Source organism: Seriola aureovittata, chromosome 24 (assembly GCF_021018895.1).
Source record: "Seriola aureovittata isolate HTS-2021-v1 ecotype China chromosome 24, ASM2101889v1, whole genome shotgun sequence".
NCBI classification, from domain to species: domain Eukaryota; kingdom Metazoa; phylum Chordata; class Actinopteri; order Carangiformes; family Carangidae; genus Seriola; species Seriola aureovittata.
The window spans coordinates 9,373,811-9,400,361 of record NC_079387.1 but is presented as its reverse complement, the minus strand read 5'-3'; the positions used below and the strand labels follow the sequence as shown (position 1 = coordinate 9,400,361).

At 44.7% G+C, this 26,551-nt stretch overlaps 2 protein-coding genes across 2 annotated transcripts; one reads left to right on the top strand and one right to left on the bottom strand.

Moving 5' to 3' along the window:
* Positions 1-539: 539 nt before the first annotated feature.
* acp2 (acid phosphatase 2, lysosomal) lies at positions 540-8,624 on the bottom strand. Its single transcript, XM_056370188.1, has 13 exons — positions 8,452-8,624; positions 5,869-5,964; positions 5,352-5,438; positions 4,981-5,041; positions 4,753-4,844; positions 4,571-4,669; positions 4,064-4,153; positions 3,106-3,189; positions 2,930-2,978; positions 2,571-2,659; positions 2,190-2,296; positions 1,448-1,623; positions 540-1,290 (listed from the first exon to the last, which is right to left on the bottom strand). Exons 1-13 carry the CDS (start codon positions 8,539-8,541, stop codon positions 1,145-1,147), a joined length of 1,266 nt encoding a protein of 421 aa, XP_056226163.1. The 5' UTR covers positions 8,542-8,624; the 3' UTR covers positions 540-1,144.
* A 3,826-nt stretch (positions 8,625-12,450) lies between these two features.
* LOC130165308 (insulin receptor substrate 2-like) lies at positions 12,451-26,212 on the top strand. The gene is given in 4 exon segments (XM_056370464.1): positions 12,451-15,837; positions 15,840-15,993; positions 16,360-16,847; positions 23,917-26,212. Coding segments are annotated over 4 exon segments (3,144 nt in total). The 5' UTR covers positions 12,451-13,340; the 3' UTR covers positions 23,922-26,212.
* Positions 26,213-26,551: the final 339 nt, after the last annotated feature.

Below are 26,551 nucleotides of genomic sequence, written 5' to 3'. Positions count from 1 at the left end.
TAAACACCCATGTAAGAGTTTCCAGTGTTTCCAAAGTCCCCAGATATTCACTTTTCAAAAACGTTTTCACTGGAAGATGAATAAAACTGAAATCATACCTGTAAGAAGGTCATTGATATGATCGCTAGTCTGATTTGATTCTTGGTGAAACCCTTTGCTTTCCCTCTTCCAGGAGGTCAAAGGTCAAACGAGTCACACTGAGCTGGTGTTTTAGTGTTTTGCTAAAGGACACAAGGGAGGAGACGCTTTCTGTCACAAGGCTCTTTCTCAATGATCAGCACCATCCGACAAAACGTTGGTAATATCAACAAAAAAACTAAATCTGTTATTAAAAATATTGAAGGCATCTCGGTTGTTAGGCCTCAGAGTTAGCACACACGCACATACACGCGCACGCACGCGCGCACGCGCACACACACACACACACACACACACACACACACACACACACACACACACACAGATTCATGAGTAAATCTGTGCACACATACAAACCAAATGTAATCTTGCCCATTAAAAACCAGTTCTGGAAACATGAACATCTTTAACTAATTAAGTTTTAATTAAGTCAACAACTCCGGTCTTCTATAATTAAGTAAAGGATTTTATGAAAAATGGGACCTGCTGGGAGATGGTGACGTAAAACACCAAAAAGATAAGAACGTGTTCTCCCAATGACGTTACCGAGAAGTTTACAGATCATTATTTAAACTTTTAATTTCATCAGAAATTTTCTCATTGACTTTCTGAACTGTTTAAAAAGCCAAGACTGACCAGGCAGAAATCTGGGTCATATATTAATCTTGAACTTAAGCAGCTGATTGGAGGTTGAACCATGTGGGAACGCAGCAGCTACTTTAAATGGCAAAGTGTTGGATATAAAAAAGTTTCCCTGCTGTGTTGTCTTGGTCCCTCCAGCAGTTTCTCACTCTTTAGTTTAGAGTGATGATAAAAGACTTTTCCTAAAATCATAATTTCAAATGTTTCTTAGTTCCCAGTTTTAAAAAAAAATCATTGTGGGTCCCGAACCAGCGCCGATGACGCCATCACAAAAGGTCACTGTGGAGTTTCAGAGTTCGTCGTCATCGCTGCTGTCCCACGACGCCAGGCTTGGAGATCTAAGAGGGAGGAGCTTGTGCTTCTGTCAGGACTCCTCCCCCACCTCGTGGTTGATCACATGGTGGTATCCCCGGCTGCTGGTTGGTTCTTTCCGCCAACAAATAATCCCGAGGAGGAGGACGATGAGGAAGAAGAGCAGACAGCCAGACACCGCCAGACTGATGATCACCTCTAAAGAAAGCAAATTGATGAATGGTGTTACAATCTATCATCTTTTTTAATTTTTTTATTCTTGCAGTGTGAAGTTTTTAAATTGAGAGTGTGTGTGTGTGTGTGTGTGTGTGTGTGTGTGTGTGTGTGTGTGTGTGTGTGTGTGAGAAAAGCTCACCTTTATCTCTCCCTTCAGAGGGCAGCTGACACTCCTTGTCTCTGTCGTCTGAGATAGAGAGCTTTGTAATTCTCACAAAGTCCTCCAGGGGGCAGTGAAGGGAGCAGCCTGGTAACTGCAGCGGGTACGGAGCCGCTGTGCTGTCGTTCCGGTAAAACATGGACACAGAAGCAGAGCTGGAGGCGGCGAGAGGAAGAGAGACGACAGGTTTTAAAGTCAAATATTTACCATCAGCAGTTTTCACCCATAAAACAGCAGAGTTAGACTTTTTCAGTGACATCCTAAACTGACTGATTCTGAGCCTTGAATATTTTAAAAGTATTTTTTAAATCAGTTGGTTAATACATGCTTTTATTTTTGATTCAGCAGTTAAATTTCAAAGTAAAAGTCTATTTACCCCCCCTCCTTTCTTTCTGGTGTTAGCTCCTCGAGTCTGTGTGAGTCAGTATTATGCTTGAGTAATTGTGTCTTGTCTCGTTCTTATCTTTTTAGTGTTTTACGTCACCATCTCCCAGCAGGTCCGAGTTTTCATAAAATCCTTTACTTAATTATAGAAGACCGGAGTTGTTGACTTAATTAAAACTTAATTAGTTAAAGATGTTCATCCCGTTTCCAGAACTGGTTTTTAATGGGCAAGATTACATTTGGTTTGCATGTGTGCACAGATTTACTCATGAATCTGTGTGTGTGTGTGTGTGTGTGTGTGTGTGTGTGTGTGTGTGTGTGTGTGTGTGTGTTTTACCCGTTGTCATCCCTGTACAGCTCAAAAATTTGACAGGAAGCGTATGGTGGCTGTCTTCCATTGAACACATTCAAGCTGGCCTGAAGAGCAGCTACAGTGGTGTCATGCTGTGGAACACACACACACACGCACACACACGCACACACACACACACACACACACACACGCACACACACGCACACGTCAGATGAGAAGGTCCAATACTACTCATGTTTGTACGCTAAAAGTGAAGCTAAAGCCAGTAGCTGCTTAGCTTAGCTTAGCACAAACACTGGAAACAGGGCTAACAGTTAGCCTGGCTCCATCCACAGGTAACAAAACCCACGTGTCAGTCATTCAAAAACAATAATTCTTATCCTGTGAGAGTTTTAACGAGCTCACCGCTGACAGCATCATCAGTTTGAGTCGCTGTTTTGGGTCTGGGGCGGCCATCTTCGAGAGATTCTTCACTATTTCGCCCAACAGGATACCTGAAAGACAGGGAGCAATTTCCACATTTAATCCTGTATTTAGAGGGTAAGTCTGGTGATATTATAAAGTTTTCTTATTGTCAACAAATCCCATGAAAAGATAAGAAATTAGTAAAACCACTGTACACACTGTAGTTTATTTTGACTCAGTTCAGTAGTTAAATGAAACTAAGTATTCATGAGCTCAAATGTGAGGTAAGAAAATGAAAACATGAAACATTTTGTCTCTTTTAAGAACAAACTTTCCTTCCCTGAGCTACGCACACATACCTCCCTGCAGCCGGCTCTTCTCTTGCTGTTTGTAGAACCCAAATATGACCTGTAAGAAATCAGGCATCAAACTATAATTACAATTAAATTACAATACTTTTAAATTCAGAAACAGCATTTAAACACAAAAACAAATTTATTTAAAATAAAAGCCGGGACATGGTTGCTGCTTTTACCTGAAATCCAAAGTCCTTGAGCACTTTGAGCTTTTCCATCACATCAGGAGTCACCCAGTCAGGAGCTGACTTGTTGTGAACGGACTAAACACACACACACACACACACACAGATACACACATCATGAAAAACCAAGATAAATACTAAAAGAAGAATTCCTAAAAGCTTTAATTAAGCTGTAATTAAGTTGACAAACTGTCCTTTTGTCCGTGTCAGCACTTTCTCAGCAGCTCCACCCTCACCTCCGTCTCTCTGCAGCCATGTCTCACATTGCTGCTTAATTATTGTGCGGCTGAACTAAGTGACCCAGCTGTCCCTGATTTCATATTAGCCCCTGTTACACAGTCTGCTCAAGGCGGGAATGTTGCTTCTTAACGACCGTGAAGCAGCATCTCTATGTAAAAGTGGAAATTCTAGATACTGATGTCGGTATTTTTTATTTATTGACAGTAATAAAGCAGATTGATGGTTTTGTCATATGTGGTTTACTGAACACAGAGGCCTTTGTGAACCGAATAACACAGTCCTGTTCCTCAAACTGTGTGTTTGCCAGAGCGTCCATGTGTTCCTCTAAACTGCTGAGGCGGGCGGGTGGAGTCACGAGACTAAAACCAACACTCATCAGTCACAGATTAGCTCATCAAATGCTTCACTTCAATAAACTTTTCTGTTGAAATTCAAACAGCTCGTCAATTCTGTCTCGAATAGTGGGGGGCGTTCAAGGCGTTCAAGGCGTTCAAGGCGTTCAAGGCTAAATGTTTCTAGTATGTCTGTGCTGTACGGGCTGGTGCAAGTACATTTCATAAAGTTTAATATCTAACTACTTCCCATAATAATGTCAGTGAAAGGTTGTGTGGAAAATACAAACTGGGACAAATCAACAGATGTATGAATACAAAAATTTGAGGTTTTCACTTCCTGTTTTCACTGGCGTGTGTTTTTGTCAGTGTGTTCTCACCTCACAGAAGAGTGTGTCATACACACTCCAGACTGACTCCACATTGGTCTTGTTCAGTCCTGTTTTATTCCTCACCAGCTCTATGATGTCCTGAAGAGAGGAGCACAGTCAGATCTATAAGCACATACATCTGTATCACGTTAGAAAATTCATTCATTTTTTACTGTTATAGCTACTCATTCATTTCTTCTTAAAAGCAACCCCACCCACCTAGAAACATCATATGTATTTTTTTTATTAAAGATAATGAAATAAAAACAAAAAATACATTAAATTTCAAATAAAAACTGTGAAAAATAAAATGACAAATTCCACATTTTATTTATTTATTTAACTTTTTGATTTCATCCTCTCTAATTCACCTTCCTACATTATGGTGTAAATGAGAAAGTTACTAATGGAAGGTATTTATACTATATCACAAAGAAAAGAAAAGAAAAGAAAAGAAAAGAAAAGAAAAGAAAAGAAAAGAAAAGAAAAGAAAAGAAAAGAAAAGAAAAGAAGTACCTGGTACTTGGTGGTGACATTAATAAATTCCTGTGTGTGCTCAGTCTCATTCATCAGCTGTTTGTAGCGAGGACAGTCTCCCAGAGGAAACGAGAGAAGCTAAAATAAGAGACAGAGTTCAGACAAAGTGCTTTGAATCACTTTCAGCTCTCTGCACTGATCGAACCGGCTCACGTACGTACCCTCTCTTCACTTTGTGGCACAGTGTGTACAGGTATTGGCTGCCACCTCAGGCTGGGTTTGAAGACCTGCGGGCCACTGGGGGGGTAGAGACCTAGAGGAGCAATAATAATAATAATAATAATAATAATAATACAGACTGTTATGGGAGGAAGAGGAAGAGTCCTGCAAAGTGAAGTAGCAACAAAAGAGAAGCAGGAGGAGGAAGAGGAGCGAACTGATGCTCAGACCTGCCAGGTTGGCCTCGGCGCTCATCAGGGTGCGATCGTAGTCTGTGCTGCGGACGGAGATCTGAGGACAGAGGAGCGGCTTGGTCATCAGAGAATTGAAATAAACAGCATTAAATAAACAGAGAGTTAGAAGAGAGGTGCTAATAACAGACTTTCTGTTCATATACAAGTGCGAGCACTGGATAATTAACGGCTCCCATTAGAAAACCCCCCCTCACTTTTCCATCATGGTCCAGGAATTCCAGCACCAGTGGGAACCCTGTATAACACCAACACGGCAGGAGGCCCCTTCTCCTAAATATTAATGAATCAACATGTGTGTGTAAAGGTTCGGGTGAGGGGGTCATGTGATCCGAGAGTCCGTCTCTCACCTCATGTCTGTCATAGGATGCGTTGAGGAATCCGTTGTATCGACTCCTCAGAAACTGGCCCAGGTCAAAGTGCTGCCTCATCCCCTCCTAGAAACACACACACACACACACAGACACACATCCAACTGACATTAAACCGCTGATGACATCACTGAGTATAGCTCACCTTTATTGATTAAAATAGCATTTTGCATTTCCTGGAGGAAATGTGTGGACTTGTTGTGCTACTCACACACGACTGTATAAGTGTCTACAGATGCTTCGTAATGAACACAATGGGACTGAACAGGCCTCCATAGACTTTAATAATATTATGGAACTCACAGTCAATCATGAACTGTGCATCATAATAACCTCATTTACAGTTGATCAGTGTGTTATACTGAGCATTTTGAAGCATAAATACAATCGAAGTCTATGGGATCGTTTTTAATAACAATTCATCGCTTCCATCTACAAAGAAGCTCAGTAACTATGCAAATGTGTTTCACACAGGTGAGGTGAGGTCAGGCTGTACCTGTGATAACTGTCCGAAGCCTTGTGGCCAGTCGCTCTCTTGGTGCGGGTCCGTGGGATAGGCTTTGACAGGTGATCTGTCACCATGCCGGAACAGCTGGAGGGGAGAGAGGACACACACTGTACAACTGCAACAACAGCACTTCCTCTTTGGCATAAAATAACTCTACTTTTCATTATCCTAAGAACTGAAACTGAGTAAAATGACTCAAGCATTGCTGCATGGAGACAACGTTAGGAAAATATTTTTGAAATAAGACTAGCAGGGTTGGATTTCAGCAGAATGTTGCACAATTTGGAAACTTTCATCGTTTCATCATGTGACTTTTGTTTTACTTTATAAGCATAATTAAAAGCCCAATTCCCCACTGCTTGAGAGTGTATATCTGCATTGCTGTAACTGAAGCGACGGTGCTTATTGTTCTGCCTTTATCACATAAAACCTTTGTAAAACTTCACCCTCAAAAACATGAAGCCAAAACCTTCGTCCTAGTTTCATTTGTGTCACTGGTGATTATAAAATCCAGTCAGCTGACAGTAGAGACCTCACCACAGAGACACTGTAATGTCAGTTATCTAGTCAAATAGCTCCATGACACATTTGGATGAAGATGATTAAAAACTGCAGTAACAGCTGTGTCCAGAAATGTTTTTTAGCACCACAGCATCCTTACTACTACAGTCCAACTACTATTGTTGGCATAGGTTGAAAGTAGTTAAATCAGTCGTTACTCGATGCCACCACATCGGCTGTCAATTCAAGCAGAATGGTTTCAAGTTTCAATCTTCGAGCCGCTAAAGAGAAGTGTGGTTTTTCAGGTTTTTCTGGTCTGAAAAGAATGCATGACTGATCTAATTCAAAATAGCTGAAAAAGTGTGTAACCTCTATTTCGAGGGTGGATAATCCCTTTACAACTCTTAATCTTATCTGCTCCACAATCCATGAATGGCTATCTAGCAGGCAACTGGGTAACGGTTTCTACGAATGAGTGCAAAAATAGGAAGCATTGAGCTTAGCGACTTGAATAGCTGCAACAGTCACTTAAATAAAACTTTCACATGAGCAAATCTACAATGACCTGCTGACCTGACCTCCCCCTCAGGAGCATATTTTACTGCTGTGACATGCAAGATTGTTGATGTCATGGTTTTAACACAGGAAAACATAAGTGTGTCTAATGCCTTTTCAATTCTCACATCAGTGGCAGATTCCCTGTAAAAAAAAGAAGAAGAAAGGAAACCTAACCTACTCGTCCTCGAGACAGAGTGGAGATATTTGATAAATAATCAAATTTTGGGGGGTTTCTTTGTGTTCAAAATTTACAGGATCTTTTATAAGTATCAGTTCAATTTGACAAAATAATCAAAGTGAAGCAAGCATTACAAGATTTTAGTGTTCACAGCTTCCCACACTGTGTTGTCTCCGGGGTGAACTGAGGACTTTGCTGCAACTCTAACATCACCGGCACAGTTTGCACAGAAAATAATCAAGGCACGCCAAAATTCACTGGCCTTCACTTAACAGTCAGTGATTCTTTAGTGCTAGGTTTTTACTACATGTGACCCTGAGAGGAACAAACAACATTTACACCCTCCAAAAAGCTGCAAAAAACATAATAACAGGAGATAAACTGTATCATCTTGCAGTAACAAGACAATAACTTCTGTATCCTTGACTACACTGCATTTCTTCTACTACTGCCTTAATATGAGCTCCTCTTCTCTGCTTGAAATCAATGGAGTTTTCTACATGACCCAAATCATTATCAATGTGACCAGCTCTGCCTCAGAGATTAGATATGACCCAAAAAAAAACATCAGCATTTACTTAAAAAAGGTTAGTTATTCCAAAGTGTCTGTATTGTTAAAAACAGCTGACTGGTCACCTGACAGGATGGGTGTATGACAATTTTTTAAAAATGACAATGACTGCTGCTGTAGCTCACTCCAAACACTTCAATAATCTAGGTGTCAGGTCAGACAGGTAAGGCCCGTTATGCAGAGTTGTCTCCATGTTTGTCAGGAATAACATTAGCATGAGAGCTCAGAAGAATTCAAAAGATTTATTTAAGCGTCATCTGAAACTTGAGTTCCTCTCAAGTTCTCTTGTTAAGACTATCTTTGGTCGTTTAGTGGTTTCTTACATGTGTATATACACAACACGCCTCGACTTTTATACATTTTCAAATTAAAATATACTGATTCAAGTTGAATTTTATTCTTACTTTCAATAAAAAAAAATGTCCACTTTTACAACGACTTAGCCTGTTATTCTTCTAAAGTGATGCATTACTAAAGAGTAGTATGAACTCAACACAAGAATTCGCTTCTTTAAAAAAGATAGGTGTTACTAGGCAGATTTTTAATTAACCGAATTTACTAGAAGACTCTAACGATTTCCGCCTGACTTAATTCATGTTCAGAAAAATAAATATGTTTACTGAAAAACAAAGAAAACTGAAAACCTCCCAAATTTTGAACGCAGTTCCGTAAGCGTCTTTACAACCCGAAGAGAAACGAGGCAAGTCGCTGCAGAGTTCAACACAGCGTCTACAACGTTTTAACAGATATTGAAAATACTCACCACAGTCACATAAACTAGTGTTTTTTCTGTTGCAGCTGGTCCACAGACAGACCCGACCGTTAAAATAAAGAGAACCGCAGCGGGCACCATGTTTCCGTCTGTGTGATCGAAGAGCTAACGCTCAGCTAACCGCAGATATCTGACCGTTGGTTCCTAGCCTCGGTCTCCTGTCAGAGCTAGCTAACTGAAGTTAGCCGCGGTTAACGGAAGTTGAACCGTAAAATGTAGCCGTTAAGTTTAAATTAAAAAAAATTCAATACATGGGGTTCTTACAGCTTTCTAAGGGTGGTGTGTACGCTATTATTTTTGAAAGCGTTTACCTAAATTTCACCTTTTTTTGTGTGAAAAATGGCACATATTGTTTAGTGCGCATTTTATTTTGAAATATAGAAAGTTAAAACGGACGCAGCATTTTAGAAGCCAACTGTCTTAAAACGAAGAAGAAGAAAGGAAGAAGAAGAAGAAGAAGAAGAAGAAGAAAGAAAGAAAGAAAGAAAGAAAGAAAGAAAGAAATCTGTGTGAAGTAAGGTAGCAGTTATTGTTAGATCGTCAATTGAAATTACCACGAAAAGACTCACAGTGACTTAAAATAACACAAAAAACAAGTAGAAAAAGATGCAACACGACAAAGAAGACGCACAATCACAAGGAGACATATAACAACTTAATAGAAACACATGACTACAGAGAGACCCATGACCACAGTGACTACAAAGAGGTGCAAAACGAATAACAACAATTAAAAGTTGCAAAAGGATCATAAAGAGATGCACTATGACAACAAAAAGGGCCCAAAACAAACCAGAAGGGGACGCAAAATAGATGCAGAATGACCAGAAAGAGATATAAAATGCCTAAGAAAAGACACACTATAAGGTAACAGACACACAATGACTGAAGAGAGACCCACAACACCCTCTTTTAATTTGTAGGTCTTGCTCCTGAGTGATGGGGAGGCCCATTACATATCTGTGTCCAGGGGCCCATTGCTTATGATTATTAGGCTACTTACAAATAGTAGCTATTTATCGATATTATTCTATATTATAACATTTGAAGTTGTTTATTTGGTTAAATTAAACTGAATAAATGACAGTGCTGGACTCGCCATCGGGGAAACCAGATCTTTCTGGTATTTTATACAACTTTTCTGTTGTTGGTTTCATTTTCTTTGCAGATGTGCCAAAACAAACAGGTCAGAATTGGCAGGTCATTCACTTGCAATTTCTCTCCTAAGCCACTAGAGGTCAGTGGTGCTTCAGTTTTAAGCAACCTAACAAGTACAGTAACCTCACACATACAAGACTTTCAGCCTCGGCCCAGACCTATGGGTAAGAGGTGTTTCTGGATGTTGTTCACATTGTAATGGAGAGCAGAAAATGAACAAATATGTCAGAACCTTACCTAATAATACATACAAATACATTCAGTTATGTGAGCGTAATACAGTGGTCGTACAATCAATATAATTCAGAGTTCTCTGTTGAATCTTTAACTGCAGAAATCTCCTGTTGAGCTGATATCGAGCTGAGAAGAGTAATTGATCAGTTAATCATGTGTACACACATGCATGGTATTTACCAGCTTTCACCGTAATCTGGTTTACAGATACTACAAAGCACTGGGTCATAAACACACACACTTAAAGTGAGCAATAATCCCGGAGGTGTTAAAAGTTAAAACTGCATGTGTGAAAGGGGTTGAGGTCTGGAAAAAAAGCTTTTTGTGTTTCAAGAGCGGCGGTTAACGTGTAAAACCTCTGATTCAGAGCTGACCCTTCTCTCATGACCCGGTGGTACACTGATCTGTATGTGTTTACAGTGAAAAGCGGCTTTCTTGTGTGAGGATCTGGCAACCTAGAAGCACTAAGCCTGGAGGAGTTTATTCTCCGGTTACTGATCCTCCGAAGAGCTGGAAACCTGTGGTACCAGTTAAGGTCACCGGTGAGGAGCGAGCAGCGGGATCTCTCTCTATTTTTGGTCATCACCGATGTTCAACTACACTGTGATTACACACTAAGACATATCATTTCGAAACAAATAGAATGAATAAACCCTGTTATCTAAGGAGCCGGGACCTCGGCAGGCCTTGGTTTGATGTTGTTTGGACCAGCAGCTTGTGCTGGGTGGAGTCTACTCAGTACAGTCTTGACCTGGTGAGCAGGTCGGCGGTGTCATTACTGCTGAGTGGTTTTTGACGAAAGTGGTCCACGTGAGGCTGCATGTGAGCGTAGTGAAGAAACAGAGTTCAGTTAAAGCTAGTTGCTGAGATAGCCACAGCTGATGCTGAATTTATTTACTTTTCTACCTGTATCTTCGTTTGAAAATTCAATTTTGACAAAGCAACATCTTACTAATTCAGATAGTCATCGCATGTAAGTGACCAACTTCCCTGTTTCTGTAGTTACTCCTCTCTATATTATCCTCTATTATTGCCATTATTTCTATACCACACTGCTACCACTATCGTTGTTACTTACTAATAGGCCTAATACAACTATTACAACTATTTCTTACTCAACTATTTCTATGTCTGTCCTCAAGCTTTCTCACACTGGAGTTGAAAATTAACCAGCAGTGGAAAGAATCCCAAAATATCCCTCTGAGGTAGAGGAGCTCCTAATTTGCTGATGTCTCACTTTGCTGGTTTCAGAATCTGTTTGCATAAAAGGAACAGATAGTTTATTTTGCATGGACCAAAAGAGAGCGAGCTGTAGTTAAAGTATATCTACAGAATAATAAAATTACAATCATGTCGCATGCTTTGTTGGGAGAGTTGTAATGAGTCAAATAAAAGATGCCTGAGTTGAGACTTGCAGAGGGACAGAAAACACCCAGATTAGTGTTGAAATAAACCCTGTGGGAATGTATGAGTACGCAACATCCCATGAAGCGCCTGCAAAACATACAACAGCAAAACAACAATATTCAACATTCAGCAATATTGCCACTGTATTGTTGCCAAGTTATTGTAAGTCTTTGCCAGTTAAATGTCAACAATAATCTCTTTGTTCCCTTTGTTTTTGCCCCAGGCTGTTTATCTCTGCGGTCAAATGCTACGTGTTGCTAAATCCCAGTGGAGGTGTTTGTGTTTTTGTTCATATCTCAGATTATAGGTGGCTGCTAATGCTGAAAACACATGCTGCTGTCAGGCTTAACCCCTGTAAATTAACACTTGTGCAAAAACAGAAAAATAGGCAACGGCCAAATGTCACTGAGATCACACACACACACACACACACACAAACACACACACACACCCTCCAACAATAACAATAATGTGAACAATAGTGATTAGAGAAGGCAGGGATTACCCTTAATCTATCTATGTGTTTGTTTAAGGGGGCAGATATGCTCATTAAGACGCAGAGCCCCCCCCCCCAGTCATTTATATACGGTCTAATTCTCACCGACACCTCAATGGTAGAAGTGTAATCTGCTTGTTGGGGGATTATAAAAACCAATCCAAGCGTGTGTTTGTGCGGATGTGGAGGGGGTTTTGGTGGGTGATCTGCCCCCCAACACGGACTTGACTGATGATCATGAAGATCACAGGGAGAATTACTAACATAATTACCGAGATGATCTGATGAACAGATGTCTGCGAGCTTCCTCCTGTCATCTGACAGGCCCTTCCCAGCCAAACACAGTCACTCCAAAATGCTTGTTATCTACCACTACCTTTACACAGATAAGAAAGTTTTCTTTTTTAGTGTGTGTGTGTGTGTGGGGGAGTTATGTGGACAGGTATGCAGAGTGAACCTGAGCAGCCAGATGATGGCAGCATTTCTGCAGCTTGTTACACAGACGCCTCTGACGCACTTGCTTTAGTCATTCCCCCTCTGTGAGATGTCTGTTTCTCATTCAGTATGAACATATTTTACAATACACTGCAAGTTGCAGCATAAGCATTAAAGAATATCAAACCACAGCCTCTCTTCAAACATTTTTCTTTTTTTTTAAAAAGGGAAAAAGCAACATTTTTGAAAGGATAATGGTCATGATTATTATTACCATATGTAGACATCATTGTAGTGTTAAAGTAGAGAATAAATGGTGAGGTAATGAAATAGGAAACGCCAGGTTCCGGTTGGAGAGGAATACCCACAGGTTTAAAAATAGGCCACAACGCTCCTTATATAACAAGTGGGACGTCAGGGTTGTTTACAATGTTGGTGCCTGAGAAATGAAGGGGTTACAATCCAGCATTATGCTGCACATTTCAAATCCTCATTAATCCAAATGGGCTCAGTTGGCCTGTCAATCACATTTAAAAAAAAAAAGAAGAAGAAGAAGAAGAAGAAGAAGAAGAGGAAGAAATTTTAATGGCGGTGTTGCTATGCTGCATTTAAACAGATAAACAGAGTTATGTGTGTGTGTGTGGGTGTGTTTTTGTATTGTGCTTTCAGTTTACAGTAAGATAGACAGGAACTCTTGATATTCAATGGGCTCCACATTAATTTCAGTTTCTACATGAGAGAGCTGCTGGAAAAGCAGGGGAGGGGCTAGCGTGCAGCGAATTATGAAATCAGCCAATGGGCAGCGCCGCCGCCGGATGATGGACAGGCACGGCCCCTGCAGGAAGCCCCGCCCCTCTATGACTCTGTGTTTTATTCTGTTTTTAGAGCAGCAGCCGCGTCACATGTTGTTTTTCTCCAGGATCAGATCGGTCTCTGGTCCGGCGGCTCCACTGTTCCTTCTCCCGTGGCGGACCGCGGACACACATCGGTGTCTGCTATGGATTAGATAAAAAAATAAAATAATAAACGGGTTATTTTAAAGTTTTATTTTTGCAGAGAGATAATCTATTTTTTCTTTTTTTTTTTTTTTTTTTTTTTTTTAAATAAAAGACTTTGCTTATCTGGAACTTGAAGAGAGACGTGGAGCGAAATGGCAAGTCCTCCGGCGACGGGAGGACACCTGTTATCTAATGGGACGAACGGTGTGAAGAAGTGCGGGTACCTGAGGAAGCAGAAACACGGACACAGGCGCTTCTTCGTGCTGCGGGAGCCGACGGAGCGATGCCCTGCCCGGCTGGAGTATTATGAGAGCGAGAAGAAATGGAGGAACAAGTCCGCCGCCAAACGGGTGATAACTTTGGACTCGTGTCTGTGCGTAAACAAACGGGCCGACGCCAAACACAAGCACCTCATCGCCCTCTACACCAAGGACGAGTACTTCGCGGTGGCTGCGGACAACGAGCAGGAGCAGGAGAGCTGGTTCACGGTTTTGACTGATTTAATAGCCGAGGGGAAAGTGTACGACAGCCCTGCATCCACCTCCTCTTTAGTGGGCTTTGAGGAGGCCAGCTACGGACTCATTACCCCCGCAGCAGCTGCCTACAAGGAGGTATGGCAGGTCAACTTGAAATCCAAAGGCTTGGGTCAGATCAAGAACCTCACTGGGGTGTACAGGCTGTGTCTGTCCAGCCGCACCATCAGCTTTGTGAAACTGAACTCTGAGACAGCAGCTGTCAGTCTACAGCTCATGAACATCCGCAGGTGTGGACACTCGGACAGCTTCTTCTTCATAGAGGTGGGCCGGTCGGCGGTGACCGGGCCCGGGGAGTTCTGGATGCAGGCGGAGGACTCGGTGGTGGCGCAGAACATCCACGAGACCATCCTGGAGGCCATGAAGGCCATGAAGGAGCTGTCAGAGTTCAGGCCGCGGAGCAAGAGCCAGTCTGCCAGCACTAACCCCATCTCTGTGCCCACGCGACGCAACCTCAACAACCTCCCCCCCAGCCAGACGGGCCTGGTGAGGAGATCCAGGACAGACAGCATGGCCGCCACGTCCCCTGGGAGGAAGTTCACGTCCTGCCGGATTAGAACCGCCAGCGAGGGCGATGGCAGCGTGACCCGGCCCGTGTCCATGTCCATATCTGTGAATGGGAGTCCCACCAGCCCCAGCTGTGGCAATCACCTCAGCAGGTCTCACACCCTCAGCAGCGGGCGCACCTGCAGGATGCTGGAGTCCTCCTCCAACCTGCACCACAGCAGGTCCATGCCGGTGTCCAACTCCCCTCCAGCCGCCTCCAGCCCCATCAGCATGTCTCCCAGAGGCGGGGCTGGTATCGCCACTCCGGACAAAGCCAGGCGGCCTTTCAGCTGCAGCGCCTCCATCTCCGGCTCCCTCAGCGACACCGGCTTCATGCTGTGTGACGACTACAGCTCCAGCCCAGGTGAACCCAAATTCCTCCCCCTGACCCGCAGCGACACCCCTGACTCCCTGTCCAGCACGCCTCCGTCCCGGGACATCAGCGACCCCTGTGGCTACATGATAATGGAGAGCGCGAACGGCGGCAGGGTTCTGGCTGGTGGCGATCTGGCGTTTGACAAGGCTTACAGGAAGCGCACGCACTCCCTCACCACGCCGCGTCAACAGAGGGTGGTGGCGCCGTTGTCCTCCGCCTCCCTGGATGAGTACACGCTCATGAGGATGGCGCACGGGCAGAACTCTCACTCCGCCTCGCCCAAGGTGTGCTACCCCGAGGATTACGGAGACATCGAAATCGGTTCCTCCAGGAGCTCCAGCAGTAACCTTGGCGACGATGGCTACATGCCAATGACGCCAGGTGTAGCATCCCAGTCTGGAAAGGGAGACAACTACGTGCCCATGAGCCCCATGTGCGTCTCGGCACCCAAGCAGATTGTGAACCCCAGGGTGCACCCTCAGGCGGGGGCCGGCGGCGGCGGCGGCTACAAAACCAACTCCCCCTGCAGCAGCTCTCTGGAGGACAACGGCTACATGAGAATGTGGTGTGGCTCCAAATCCTCCATGGAGAGCCCAGACAGACATGGCGAATACATGAACATGTCACCCGGAAACCCACCTCCACTCCAGACCCCCCCTGACTACTACTTGGGCCTGCTGGCCGGTGAACCTGCGCCGGTGAGGTCGGCTTACCAGGGCGGCTCCCTCACGCTGCCTGCCAAGCTCCAGGCGTCAAAGAACGAAGATGGCTGCCAGTATGTGTTGATGAGCCCTCAGAGCATGAGGCAGAGGGCCGGGGAGTCCGACTATTATTCGGTGATGCAGCCCAGCACCTCTCCGCTGAGCCCCTCGGTCCCTTCTCCCGTCAGACACGGCCGGGTGGAGAACCTGGCCTACAGGGGGAGGCTGGGCCGGCCCAACAGGCTTTCCCTGGACACCCTGAGGACCCTGCCCAGCATGAATGAACACCCCCTGCCCGGAGAGCCGCGGAGCCCCGGGGAGTACATTAACATTGACTTCAGCTGCATCAGCTCCATCGTATCCACAGAGAGCCAGTCTTCATCTCTGGGCTCCAGCGGCGGCGGCGGCCCGGGGAGGTCCTCCCTGACTGACTACATCAACCTGGAGCTGGCGTCACACTCCTCCAAGGAGGTGAACACTCCTGCTGAGCGCCTGGCCCCCTCCCCGTGTTGTCCATGTGCCCCTGCTCTGAGGAGGACGGCGTTTACCAGACGGGGTCTCAGGGCCTCGAGATGAAAAATGACTACACCGAGATGTCGTTCGGGATGACCAGCTCGCCGCCGCAGCTTGTTCCTCAGAACACAGCCAGGTATGTGCAGCAGCTTTGGGAGGGAGCAGTGTTATGATTTATTATCATCTATTACAACAGGCTGGCTGTGTGATTTATCACAGCCTGGAAACAGTGAGTCGGTCATTAGAAGAACAGCTCGCAGGCATTTTAATTCCTCTGAATGAACAAACGTACATTTTAAATCAGTGAATAAAAGCATGTGAAGTGAAGTGTGTGACCGTCAGCATTAGAAACACTGATGAAGTGAATCCTGGTGTAAGCTGTTATTCTGAAGAGGTGGAGATGGTGGAAAGACTCAACATCTCCTAAACACATTTTCTGTGAATTCACTGTGAAAATAAAAGCTGCATGATCACTAAACATCTCTTATTTTGAAAAATCCAGCAGCCAGAGGAGGCTCTCTCTGGAGGACCAGGGAGTCCCAGAAAGCATTGGGGTCTTCCTGCTTGGGGCCACCTCTTCCCCCACAGTGGACCCCGACTGCTCCGCCAAGGTGATCCGGGCCAATCCACAGGGACGCCGGCGCCACAGCTCCGAGACCTTCTCCTCCACCGCCACCGTGACGCCGGTCTTTCCCTCCTTCGCCCGGGGCGACGCGGTGAAGAGGCACAGCTCCGTGGAGAACATCTCGTCCCGGAGCAGCGAGGGCTCCGACGAGGAGTACGGCAGCCCGGTGAACCGGCAGAGCTCGGCCGGCTACCCCAACGGACTGAACTACATCGCCTTGAACCTGCTGGACAACAGGGACGTGGAGAAGTGCGAAGACCTGGTTGGCTTCAAACCCACCAGCAGCTGCAAAGGGGGTATCAATGGATTACACAGCACGCCATATGTCTGTTTGGGATTCAAAGAGGCTGCCACCACTGCCAAAGGTGAGTGAGGCCCATGTCAGATGTGTGTCTGCTGAATAATTCATCTAACCTCTTTCAGCTTTAAGCACTGCAGGCGTTATTGTCTTAAAGGAGGGGATAAATATGTTTTAGAAATTTGAATAGAAACAGTTTTGTCTCTACTGTGTGGACGGAGAGCTGCTGTACAGCTGGCAGTCAAATGGGAGAGAGGAAACAGGGATGTGTTTCCTCTAGATTCAAATTCAAACTGTCTCTGGATTTCAAAGCACATAAGTAGGTGGTGCTGATGCTGCCTTCAGGTGCTCCTCGTAAGCCCCTACTCCTGAGCACTTTCAAATCCTCTAACACGAGCGGTGGGTTTGTGGCTGCAAGTCACTAAAGCGAACAGAGTCAAAAGGAAGAGGAGAGCTGCAGCCGCTCCTCATGTTTCCTTCACTGCTCTTCAGATCCTCCATATTTGTTAATTCCCGGTATTTCCCACCACACGTGAACACAGCACGAGGCTGCTATGAAACGTGACCGGGCTGGAGAGCTCTCTGAAGTAAACAAGCACCATGACAGAGCAGGACGCTGCCTCGCCGCCTCTGTTGTGGGCTGCAGGCACCAAAAATACACAAGTAGACTCCAACGCTGACGGATTTAGTTTGTTTTGCACAAAATTAACGAAAAAGAAAAAAGAAAAAGATGCATGATAAACCCACAGAGAGTTTGGTTTGAGATAGTCAGTCAAAGTGGTTAACTGTGGCTTGTTATTAGCAGTGATACCACAGGAATGCCTCTGAGCTGATAGTCAAAGCTTCCTGTCAGTTGTAATGTCACACTGAGCTGGGGGCATTTCCGCTTGGTGTTGTTCAGCTGGGTAGGCATTAGGATGTGTTGCACATCGACCTGACCTCTATAGACCCCTTATTCCCACCATCCCATGATCAATACCACGTCCCAGAATATCCCAATGGACAACATAACGCTGTGGCGGGAGGGGTGGGGGGGGGGGTTAAGGTAGCAGACGGTGTAAACAAAGAGCGCAGGGACGGCAGGGTGTTGACATTAAAGCCAAGTTTGACCCCCCTGTTCCATTTATTGGATTGTGTGTTTGTGAGCACCTACACTCCTGTGTGTGTGTGTGTGTGTGTGTGTGTGTGTGTGTGTGTGTGTGGGGAAAGCGAGGGAAAACAACAAAGTGGGTGAGTTGCTATGCGGCCATCAGGTAACTGGATGTCACGGTCCACATTCCTGGCAGAGCAGGTTTGAAAAGTTGCTGTGAGAGAGGGGCCTGTTTTTGTGTGTGTGTGTGTGTGTGTGTCCCTTCACCCCACACACCCACCCTCCCTCCCTCCCTCCCTCCTCCCTCCCTCCCACCGGCTCCAGGCCATTTGAATAGAAAGTGGCTTTTATTTCACCACGAGGCCGCTGTGTGGACGGAGACGTTATATTACGTTTCCATTTGAACACACGGGACAGGAATTAAGCTTGAAAAGTGAATTTAATTTGCAGCAGCACGTGCTCGCATGTTTGTGTGTGTGTTTGTGTGTGTGTTTGTTATCATCATGTTCCCTACGCGGAGCAAATCAAATATGTTTACGGTGCTAATGAAGCTGGTTGAACGTAGAGGGAGGGAAAAGAGTCACGCACATACATGTGGACTGTAGCACGTACACATGCAGAGCAGTCAGGGGGTGTTTTTCTTCTTCTTCTTCTTTTTTTTTCCAGTGGCGTAGCTCGCATCCGTGAACACTTGGCAGGGATGTGCAGAGAGAGAGAGAGAGAGAGAGAGGCCTGTTTTGTTTTCCAGTGCTGCCTGTTTGTGGGAGAGCGAATGAATGCGTGCATAATGGGGCAGGATGGCACGTGCACTCCGCTGCCCTTCTGCCTCATTAGGCTGTTCACTTAGCAGAAGTAAGACAAGGGGGGGGGGGGGTACGGCCTTGTACGCTCAGTAGAAAGAGGAGGGGAGGGGCTTCAGCTTTTTAAAGCAACAAACAAACTCATTGGTGAGGGCCCCTTTCAACCAAGGTGCATTCTGGGATCCCGATTGCTTGTTTACTGAACACTCAGTCCCAACTGCTGAGTGGCGACGCGGGTTGAAGGAGGTCAAAGTGCGGTACGTGGGGAGGGGGTTCTTCTGGCGCCAGGCCACCACCCGGCGGAGCTCTTTAATTATGTGTTTATCAGGAACGTAACGCCCGTGGCCCCCCGGGGACCGCCGGCCACCCTGACCCAAAAGCCTGCAGGTTTCCCTTTCCAGCCAAACGCCTCCACGCCTCGACTCCGCCGATTAGTTCGCCCTCTGAGTGAAATGCAGTTTGGCTGGAATGGAAACCTGCTGACTCTCGGGGTCAGGGTAACGTCTGGTTGAATACCACCGCTGTGGAGGAAGATGTGGCTGTTTGTCAGGATCAAAGAACCGCCATAACTGCCCCATGGAATTTAGCGTCCCCCCCCCCCCCCAGACCCATGTGACAGCTCCCTTCAGAGTGAAACGTGACTGCGCTGCTTCCAGTCAACACACCCCCGTGGTCATAAGCTCTTGACAGCTGGATACATTCTTTTTGCTCTGCTCCACCTGGAGTCAGCTTAGATGTCTTAATGCCTGGCATCAGGGTCAGGTATTTGTTTACCTCCTGTTCTGTCAGCGGGCCAGCCCATGTGACCCTGAGGTGGTGTTTACCTCCGCCCGTCTCCTCCAGCAGCCCTGGCTAGCCGCAGCTCAGCCATGTGGACGTTCTGTACCAGACCCAGATTAGCCAAGTCAGCCTTCTCCGTCTCCATCCCCTAATACCGTCATCTGACGGCGACGAGCGGCTCCCGCTTCCTTCCTCCATGAGGGAGCTGCAGAATTTCATCATCAGGCGTCACAGTCGGTAGAAAGCGGGCGAGGGACTGGAGGAGCCCCGCTGTGACACTCCCAGTCCCTCCTGAGTGCTCATGGCAGATGGCCAATCTCTGGAGGGCAAGTGTGTGAGAGTGTGTGTGTGTAGTTGAGGTGGGGGGGGGGGGGTTAAACACCTGCCACTCTACCCCGATCTTCACACACAAACACTCTCATTACACTAATTTCCCTGCCTGTGCCCACGCTAGCATGTAAACATATACACACTACTATATGTCTCACACACACACACACACACACACACACACACATTTCTACTTACTCACTATCCTTCCACTAATGACAGCCAGCCATCTGCTGCCCCCCAGGCTGCAGAGAGCATGACCATCAGCAGCGAGTGTGTGTGTGTGTGTGTGTGTGTGTGTGTAATTCGTCGGACAGATTAGAGGCATTCATGGCCATCTACTCAAATCCCGCTTCCTCTGAACGTCATTCAGTCTGTAGTACTGCGAGTGATGTCGTCACAGAGATGATGCACGCAGCGCATGTTTTATATATATATTTATTTATGTCGCACGCATTTCCGGTGATGTGTGTGTGTGTGTTAGTGTGTGTGTGATGAAGAAGAGGCAGTAAGCGAAAGGAGCCAGGCTGCGCAGCCATGCATCTCTTAGCTCGCTCTGAGCATGCTCAGTAGATGATGCCGTCATAACAAGTTGTGCGAGTCAGGGAGGGAGAAGAGACCTGTTTTTAACTAAACTCATAAAACACACACACACACACACACACACACACACACACACACACACACACACTCCACTCAGACTTACATCATCACTCCTCAGTTCCCTCTTTTCCTGTTTTTGTCTAGAATTTTAAATTTGAGTTGAAACAGTTATTATTTGACAGAAAAATAACCAGAAACTATTTTGATAGTCAATAATCGATCATGTATAAATTTGAGAGTCTGTGGCAAGTTTAGCTTGTGACTTACAGAGTCCTGAAACACTCCTTCATGTTCAGAGTAGCCGTGTCGTGAAATGCTGGTTCTGACAATAATAATAACAAAATGAAATGTTGATGTGATGTTAATAACACACATTATTATTTTTATTATTATATATATAGATATGATAATAATATCGTTATCATCTATCATATCGATTTCTATCTTATGTTATAGAGACTCGAGGCTCGTGATAAAAGAAGCAGTTTGATGACATCATCATATCGGTCTTCAGGAGATTGTCACTTTTTTTTTAAAAGCATTTCATTGACCAAACGATTAATCAAGAAAATAATCTGCACATTAATCAATAGTGAATGATGGTGTAGCTCTTTGCTCTTCACACACACACACACACTGAGACATTTGCATATAAGGGCTGTAGAGAGTCGTCATCACCCTGTGGAGCTCTGTTACACTCTGTTCTGGTGTTTGTGGACTTACTCGTAAAGGTGACACCTGATTTCAGCCATCAGCTTGATTGTTCAGTCCATTCATTGCTGCTGCTTCCCTGCACACCAGCTCAAATTCACACACACACACACACACACACACACACACACACACACACCACACACACACACACACACACACACTCCACTCAGACTTACATCATCACTCCTCAGTTCCCTCTTTTCCTGTTTTTGTCTAGAATTTTAAATTTGAGTTGAAACAGTTATTATTTGACAGAAAAATAACCAGAAACTATTTTGATAGTCAATAATCGATCATGTATAAATTTGAGAGTCTGTGGCAAGTTTAGCTTGTGACTTACAGAGTCCTGAAACACTCCTTCATGTTCAGAGTAGCCGTGTCGTGAAATGCTGGTTCTGACAATAATAATAACAAAATGAAATGTTGATGTGATGTTAATAACACACATTATTATTTTTATTATTATATATATAGATATGATAATAATATCGTTATCATCTATCATATCGATTTCTATCTTATGTTATAGAGACTCGAGGCTCGTGATAAAAGAAGCAGTTTGATGACATCATCATATCGGTCTTCAGGAGATTGTCACTTTTTTTTTAAAAGCATTTCATTGACCAAACGATTAATCAAGAAAATAATCTGCACATTAATCAATAGTGAATGATGGTGTAGCTCTTTGCTCTTCACACACACACACACACTGAGACATTTGCATATAAGGGCTGTAGAGAGTCGTCATCACCCTGTGGAGCTCTGTTACACTCTGTTCTGGTGTTTGTGGACTTACTCGTAAAGGTGACACCTGATTTCAGCCATCAGCTTGATTGTTCAGTCCATTCATTGCTGCTGCTTCCCTGCACACCAGCTCAAATTCACACACACACACACACACACACACACACACACACACACACACACACACACACACACAAGCTATGAAATGGTTTATTTACATCCAGCTGCACTGAAGCTGAGATCTTGCAAACATAGCAAAGCAGCGCAGAAAGCCAAAGCCAAGAAATCCAGAAATGCCATGTTACTTGATATATAGAGAACAAACATGCACACATAACACCGCGGGCTCCTGTGTCAGAGTTTCCAGGCAGTGTGTGTGTGTGTGTGTGTGTGTGTGTGTGTGTGTGTGTGTGTGTGTGTGTGTGTGTGTGTGTCTGTGTGTGTGTGTGTGTGTGTGTGTCATGGCACAGGGAGGCGGGGGGCTAAAGTAGGCCGGGATGTTCCAGACAGAAGCGCTAGCTGCGAGATAACTGCGTGGCCAGCGTTCCCCACATTTAGCCAGCCACGGCTCCAGATGAGATTACAGCCTCCGCAGGCGAGATTAGACGGCCAGGGGTAGATCAACGAGAGCCAGCGGCTACTCCCCAGACAGCAGCTGGGGGAATACGTAACGCAAGGTGTCAGCATTTGTGCACTTGGGCATGTCCACATGTTTTTTTTTATTGTAATTGAGCTAAAAATCAACAGAAATCTAATTGGAATCTGGCCATAAAATCATAGAGGAATGTTCCCTGTGAGCCATGAGGCAATAATCAACCAAATGGTAATATCTCACGCATCACATAGAATCAGTGTATATGTGCAAGTGAGTTCTGGGTGTTTTAATAGAGAATTATATAAGATTCAGGGACTTATCTTCGGATTTAGTGACTTAACACCGCTGCACTTCATCCTTCCCTGTTTATCATTTATTCCTGTTAAAAACATCTATAAAAAGATCTAATGATACGTTTCTTCTTTATATGTGTATTGGGTGACGGCTCCAAAAGCAGCAGCTTTTCAGGAATTAAGAAAAACAGCCTCGCTTTCAGCTCTGACCGCCGCACATTTTTGAGGTTATCCAACGGCTTTTTAAGGAGCTTCATCAGCCTCACAGTGACACAAGTGTCCCAGCCCAAAGACCGTGTAATTCTCCTGTGGTTTCATGACACATGACTGCAGCGAGGATGTTGTCTAGAGGTTGTCTCCTTCGCCCCTGCGCCGCCTTCACGTGCACGTTCAGCTGTGCAGCTCCCTCCAGCTCTTCCTGGAGGTTTCCAGTCGACCAATGTCCCACCCTTTGACCACCAGCCTGACTTCAAGTAAATCCTTCCTTCTTAGCGCTTCTTACAGTGTCCCCACCCTCCCCCTCCACACACACACGCACACACACACACACCACACACACACACACACACACACACACACACACACAGACTACCAATTTGATTAAAACCAGCCGCAGTCTCTCTGTGTGTATAATATCAGAGATGCATCAGCTACTGTACTGCACACTGCTGCTAACTGGTCCTCCTCTGTTCAGCGAGTGCCCATAGCAACACAGCAGCGCGACAGGAGTTGTCGTCCCCCCCCAACCCCCAACCCCCATCACTCCACATCCCAGATTATGTAATTACGACCGTTGCCGGCCAGCTTCCCCCCACCGTCCTTCAAGAGCTTCCCGGGCAAATCGGCTGTCGTGCGTTGTGAACAGAAAACGACGCACAGGACTGGGGCGGTGGGGGCGACCGGGCTATAATGTGTTGATGAGCGGGTCCCAGCTCTGTGATGCAGTTAATGTTTATATATTTATATAAAGAAGCAAAGCAATGCATCCCACTAAGGCAGTAAATGTTGTATAATGAGGGAAATGCTCTCCACAAGTTTGTTTAAAAGGCGTGAGATAAACGCTGAATGTAAACATAAACCGCTGCTGTTGTCATGTAGTAGAATTAAAGTGAAGCAAAGGCTGTTGAGGTTATTGAATTTTTCCATTAACTCTCCTCTTATTTTTTTTCCTGTCTTGTCTCTTTCAGACTGAGCGACTCCTCCGTCCTCTGACTTGGCGTCTTCACCAACCTGCTGCTCGGATTTAAAAACGTTGCCCTCCCATTGGGCTCTGTGGCCCTAAAAGACTGTCTGGACCCTCAGCAACACACACACAAACACACACACAGACGGAAACACACGCTTAGGAAACAAGCATGCCACCATCTATGCATGTCATGAGTTTGCTAAAGGCAGGACAAGTGTGTTTGTGTTTTGTGTGTGTGCGTGTCTCATGTTCCCTGCGCTTTCCGAGGCCATTGGCCATTGGGGCTCCCGTGACCCAAATTTTTGGCACAAACACAGAAGCAAAGATAGTCAGACAACAACAAAGCTCTCATGGTACCCAGATGTTATTTATTTACTTGAGGGTAGTTTGATGACTACCTGTATGTGTGCGAGTGTGTTTCTGAGAAAGTATGACCAACTGGTATGTCAGTGAACAAGGAAACCTTCTATAGACACGGCCCAGGGAGCAAGGATACCAAGGTACACTGAGTACATAATTATATTTAGATTAGATATTTTATTTATTTTTGGAAGATGAATGTCTGATAAGACCTACCCGATGCCTTAATGTCTATATTGTCCTTATGTTTTCTATGAAATGACAGATAAATATTCTATTACGGTATGTCTGTTTGGACCTACATCTCTATATTGTTATTCTCTTGTGGAAAGTAAAAAGCCTAGTTTACCATTAAAATATATTATTTCAGAAATGTACAGTACAGTGGGGCTGCTTGAGAGCTGATTTATCGTATTGATATTAAAGTATTTTCTTAATTACTAATTTCTTATTTATTCTAACCTAGTTTATTTTTTTGTCCAATCAAAACGCTGGACTTAAAGAAATATATTTCTAAATGTCTCTAAGAGTTATGCATGTCTCTATAACTCAGCTCAGACCCCACAACACCAGGCATCTGAATGCACTGTACCTCCCACAGTTCCTCAGTCACTTGAGCCTGAAAACCTCACACACTCCTACCTTCAAACCTACAGCCAGCTGTTTAGCTCAGCGCCGGCTGCCCTGCTGTGATATCATTTGATGGTACAACTGTCTAGCTGAGGTGATAATGGAGGGGGTGGAGCCTATGGAAAAAAATATCAAGGTTGGGGGGGGGGGGGGGGGCAAAGTCCAGACGGTTTCTGGTGAACGAGTGCATGAGGGGAGGAGCAGAACAGAGTAGTAGAAGAAGAGAGGCCAAGAGCCACATCTGGCGCCATCATGGAGGTTCACTGGAGAGTCAGCTGCCTGGAAAATATAACTGTATGGCAGCAGAGCCGGCTGAAGACAGTTATGTAATAACAAGTTAAAGTAAGACTATGTAACTACTGTATAACAGTTATGAGATAATGCTAAATGCTAACACAATATTAGCACTAGCAGAGAAGGGTCATCACGTCAGTAAACTGTTTTAGTAAATTACACTATAGGTCATACCAGACCAAGTAAGGCTGAGGAATTAACTAACAATGTTTAACCTCCTAGGACCTGGAGTCCACATATGTGGACCCCCACAATACTAACTTTTTCTCAACAAGGGCCTGGTGACCACATATGAGGATATTATACTGCCACTCAGTAATCGAAATTTAAAACTAATGTCCTCATATGTGGACATCATTTTTCTCGGGTCCCAATCAGCCTAAATAGCATAGAGAAATTAAAATGCACGCCATGCAAGAGTTCGGGTCTTAGGAGGTTAATTGCTTCTGAATCTGTAAGACGAATGTGTTATTTCTTACTTTAAATGCTACGAAAGTCTTTCTTTAAAGTAAGACTGTGAAACGTTTGCTGAACAGCAGCCACGAGTAGTAGGTTTGGGATAATGCTAAATGCTAACATGTAGCGTAGCTAACATTAGCTAACGTTAGCAAACATTGGCTAACTTAAGTTACTCACACCAAGGCTTTAACAAGGCTTAATGCTGATAAATTCAACTTTTCATTTGTTGTTAGACTTTTTTAAGAGAAACTAAACATTTTAATCAATAGAGAAATTATCTCCAGTCACAAATCACATTTAAAAAAAGAAAAAGAAAAAGTTAAATAGAGCTGCCTCCCGAGAGCTGTCAACCTCCAAAATGGCTGCCAGAGCATGTGTAATAACTTCATCTGAAAGCCCTCTGTCGACATCCCCCATTCTGTAGTCTTTGCATCGTCCACTGTGCTGACTCCGACCGGCTCACAAACCCCTTTAGTGTACATTAGATTGTAAAACTTTCAACCATGTCTGAATGTATCGCTGAGCTGGTGGGAACACCGCAGAAACATAATGTGGTGGGGTGGGTGGGTGGGTGGGGGGGGGGCGGTTTTGACAAAGTTAAGTAATGTTGGAGCTGTACCACGGTGGTATCTATTTATCTTCAGAGTCTTGAATGTGTATATTGTGTACATAGAAAGAGTTTAACTAAAAAGAGTACTTAGATTTTACCTATGTTGCAATGATATTCCTGTGTAAAGACTTTGGCTACCGATTTTTAAAAAGGGGATGGGTTTTTTTGCTTTGGGGTTGTACAGTGTATTGTATGCTTTTCTCCCTCACAGTCTCTGTGACTATGAAAAAAAAAAACTCTGTCTATTTTATTATAGAGATCTCTTTGCCTTGTTGACACACTT

Excerpts from the sequence above, each read along its gene's own strand:
- acp2 (XM_056370188.1), bottom strand. The coding sequence starts at position 8,541 with ATGGTGCCCGCTGCGGTTCTCTTTATTTTAACGGTCGGGTCTGTCTGT. Across the intron at positions 4,845-4,980 it reads CGCCGAGGCCAACCTGGCAG|GTCTCTACCCCCCCAGTGGC; the intron begins GTCTGAGCATCA and ends TTGCTCCTCTAG. Across the intron at positions 4,154-4,570 it reads ATGTCACCACCAAGTACCAG|GACATCATAGAGCTGGTGAG; the intron begins GTACTTCTTTTC and ends TCCTCTCTTCAG.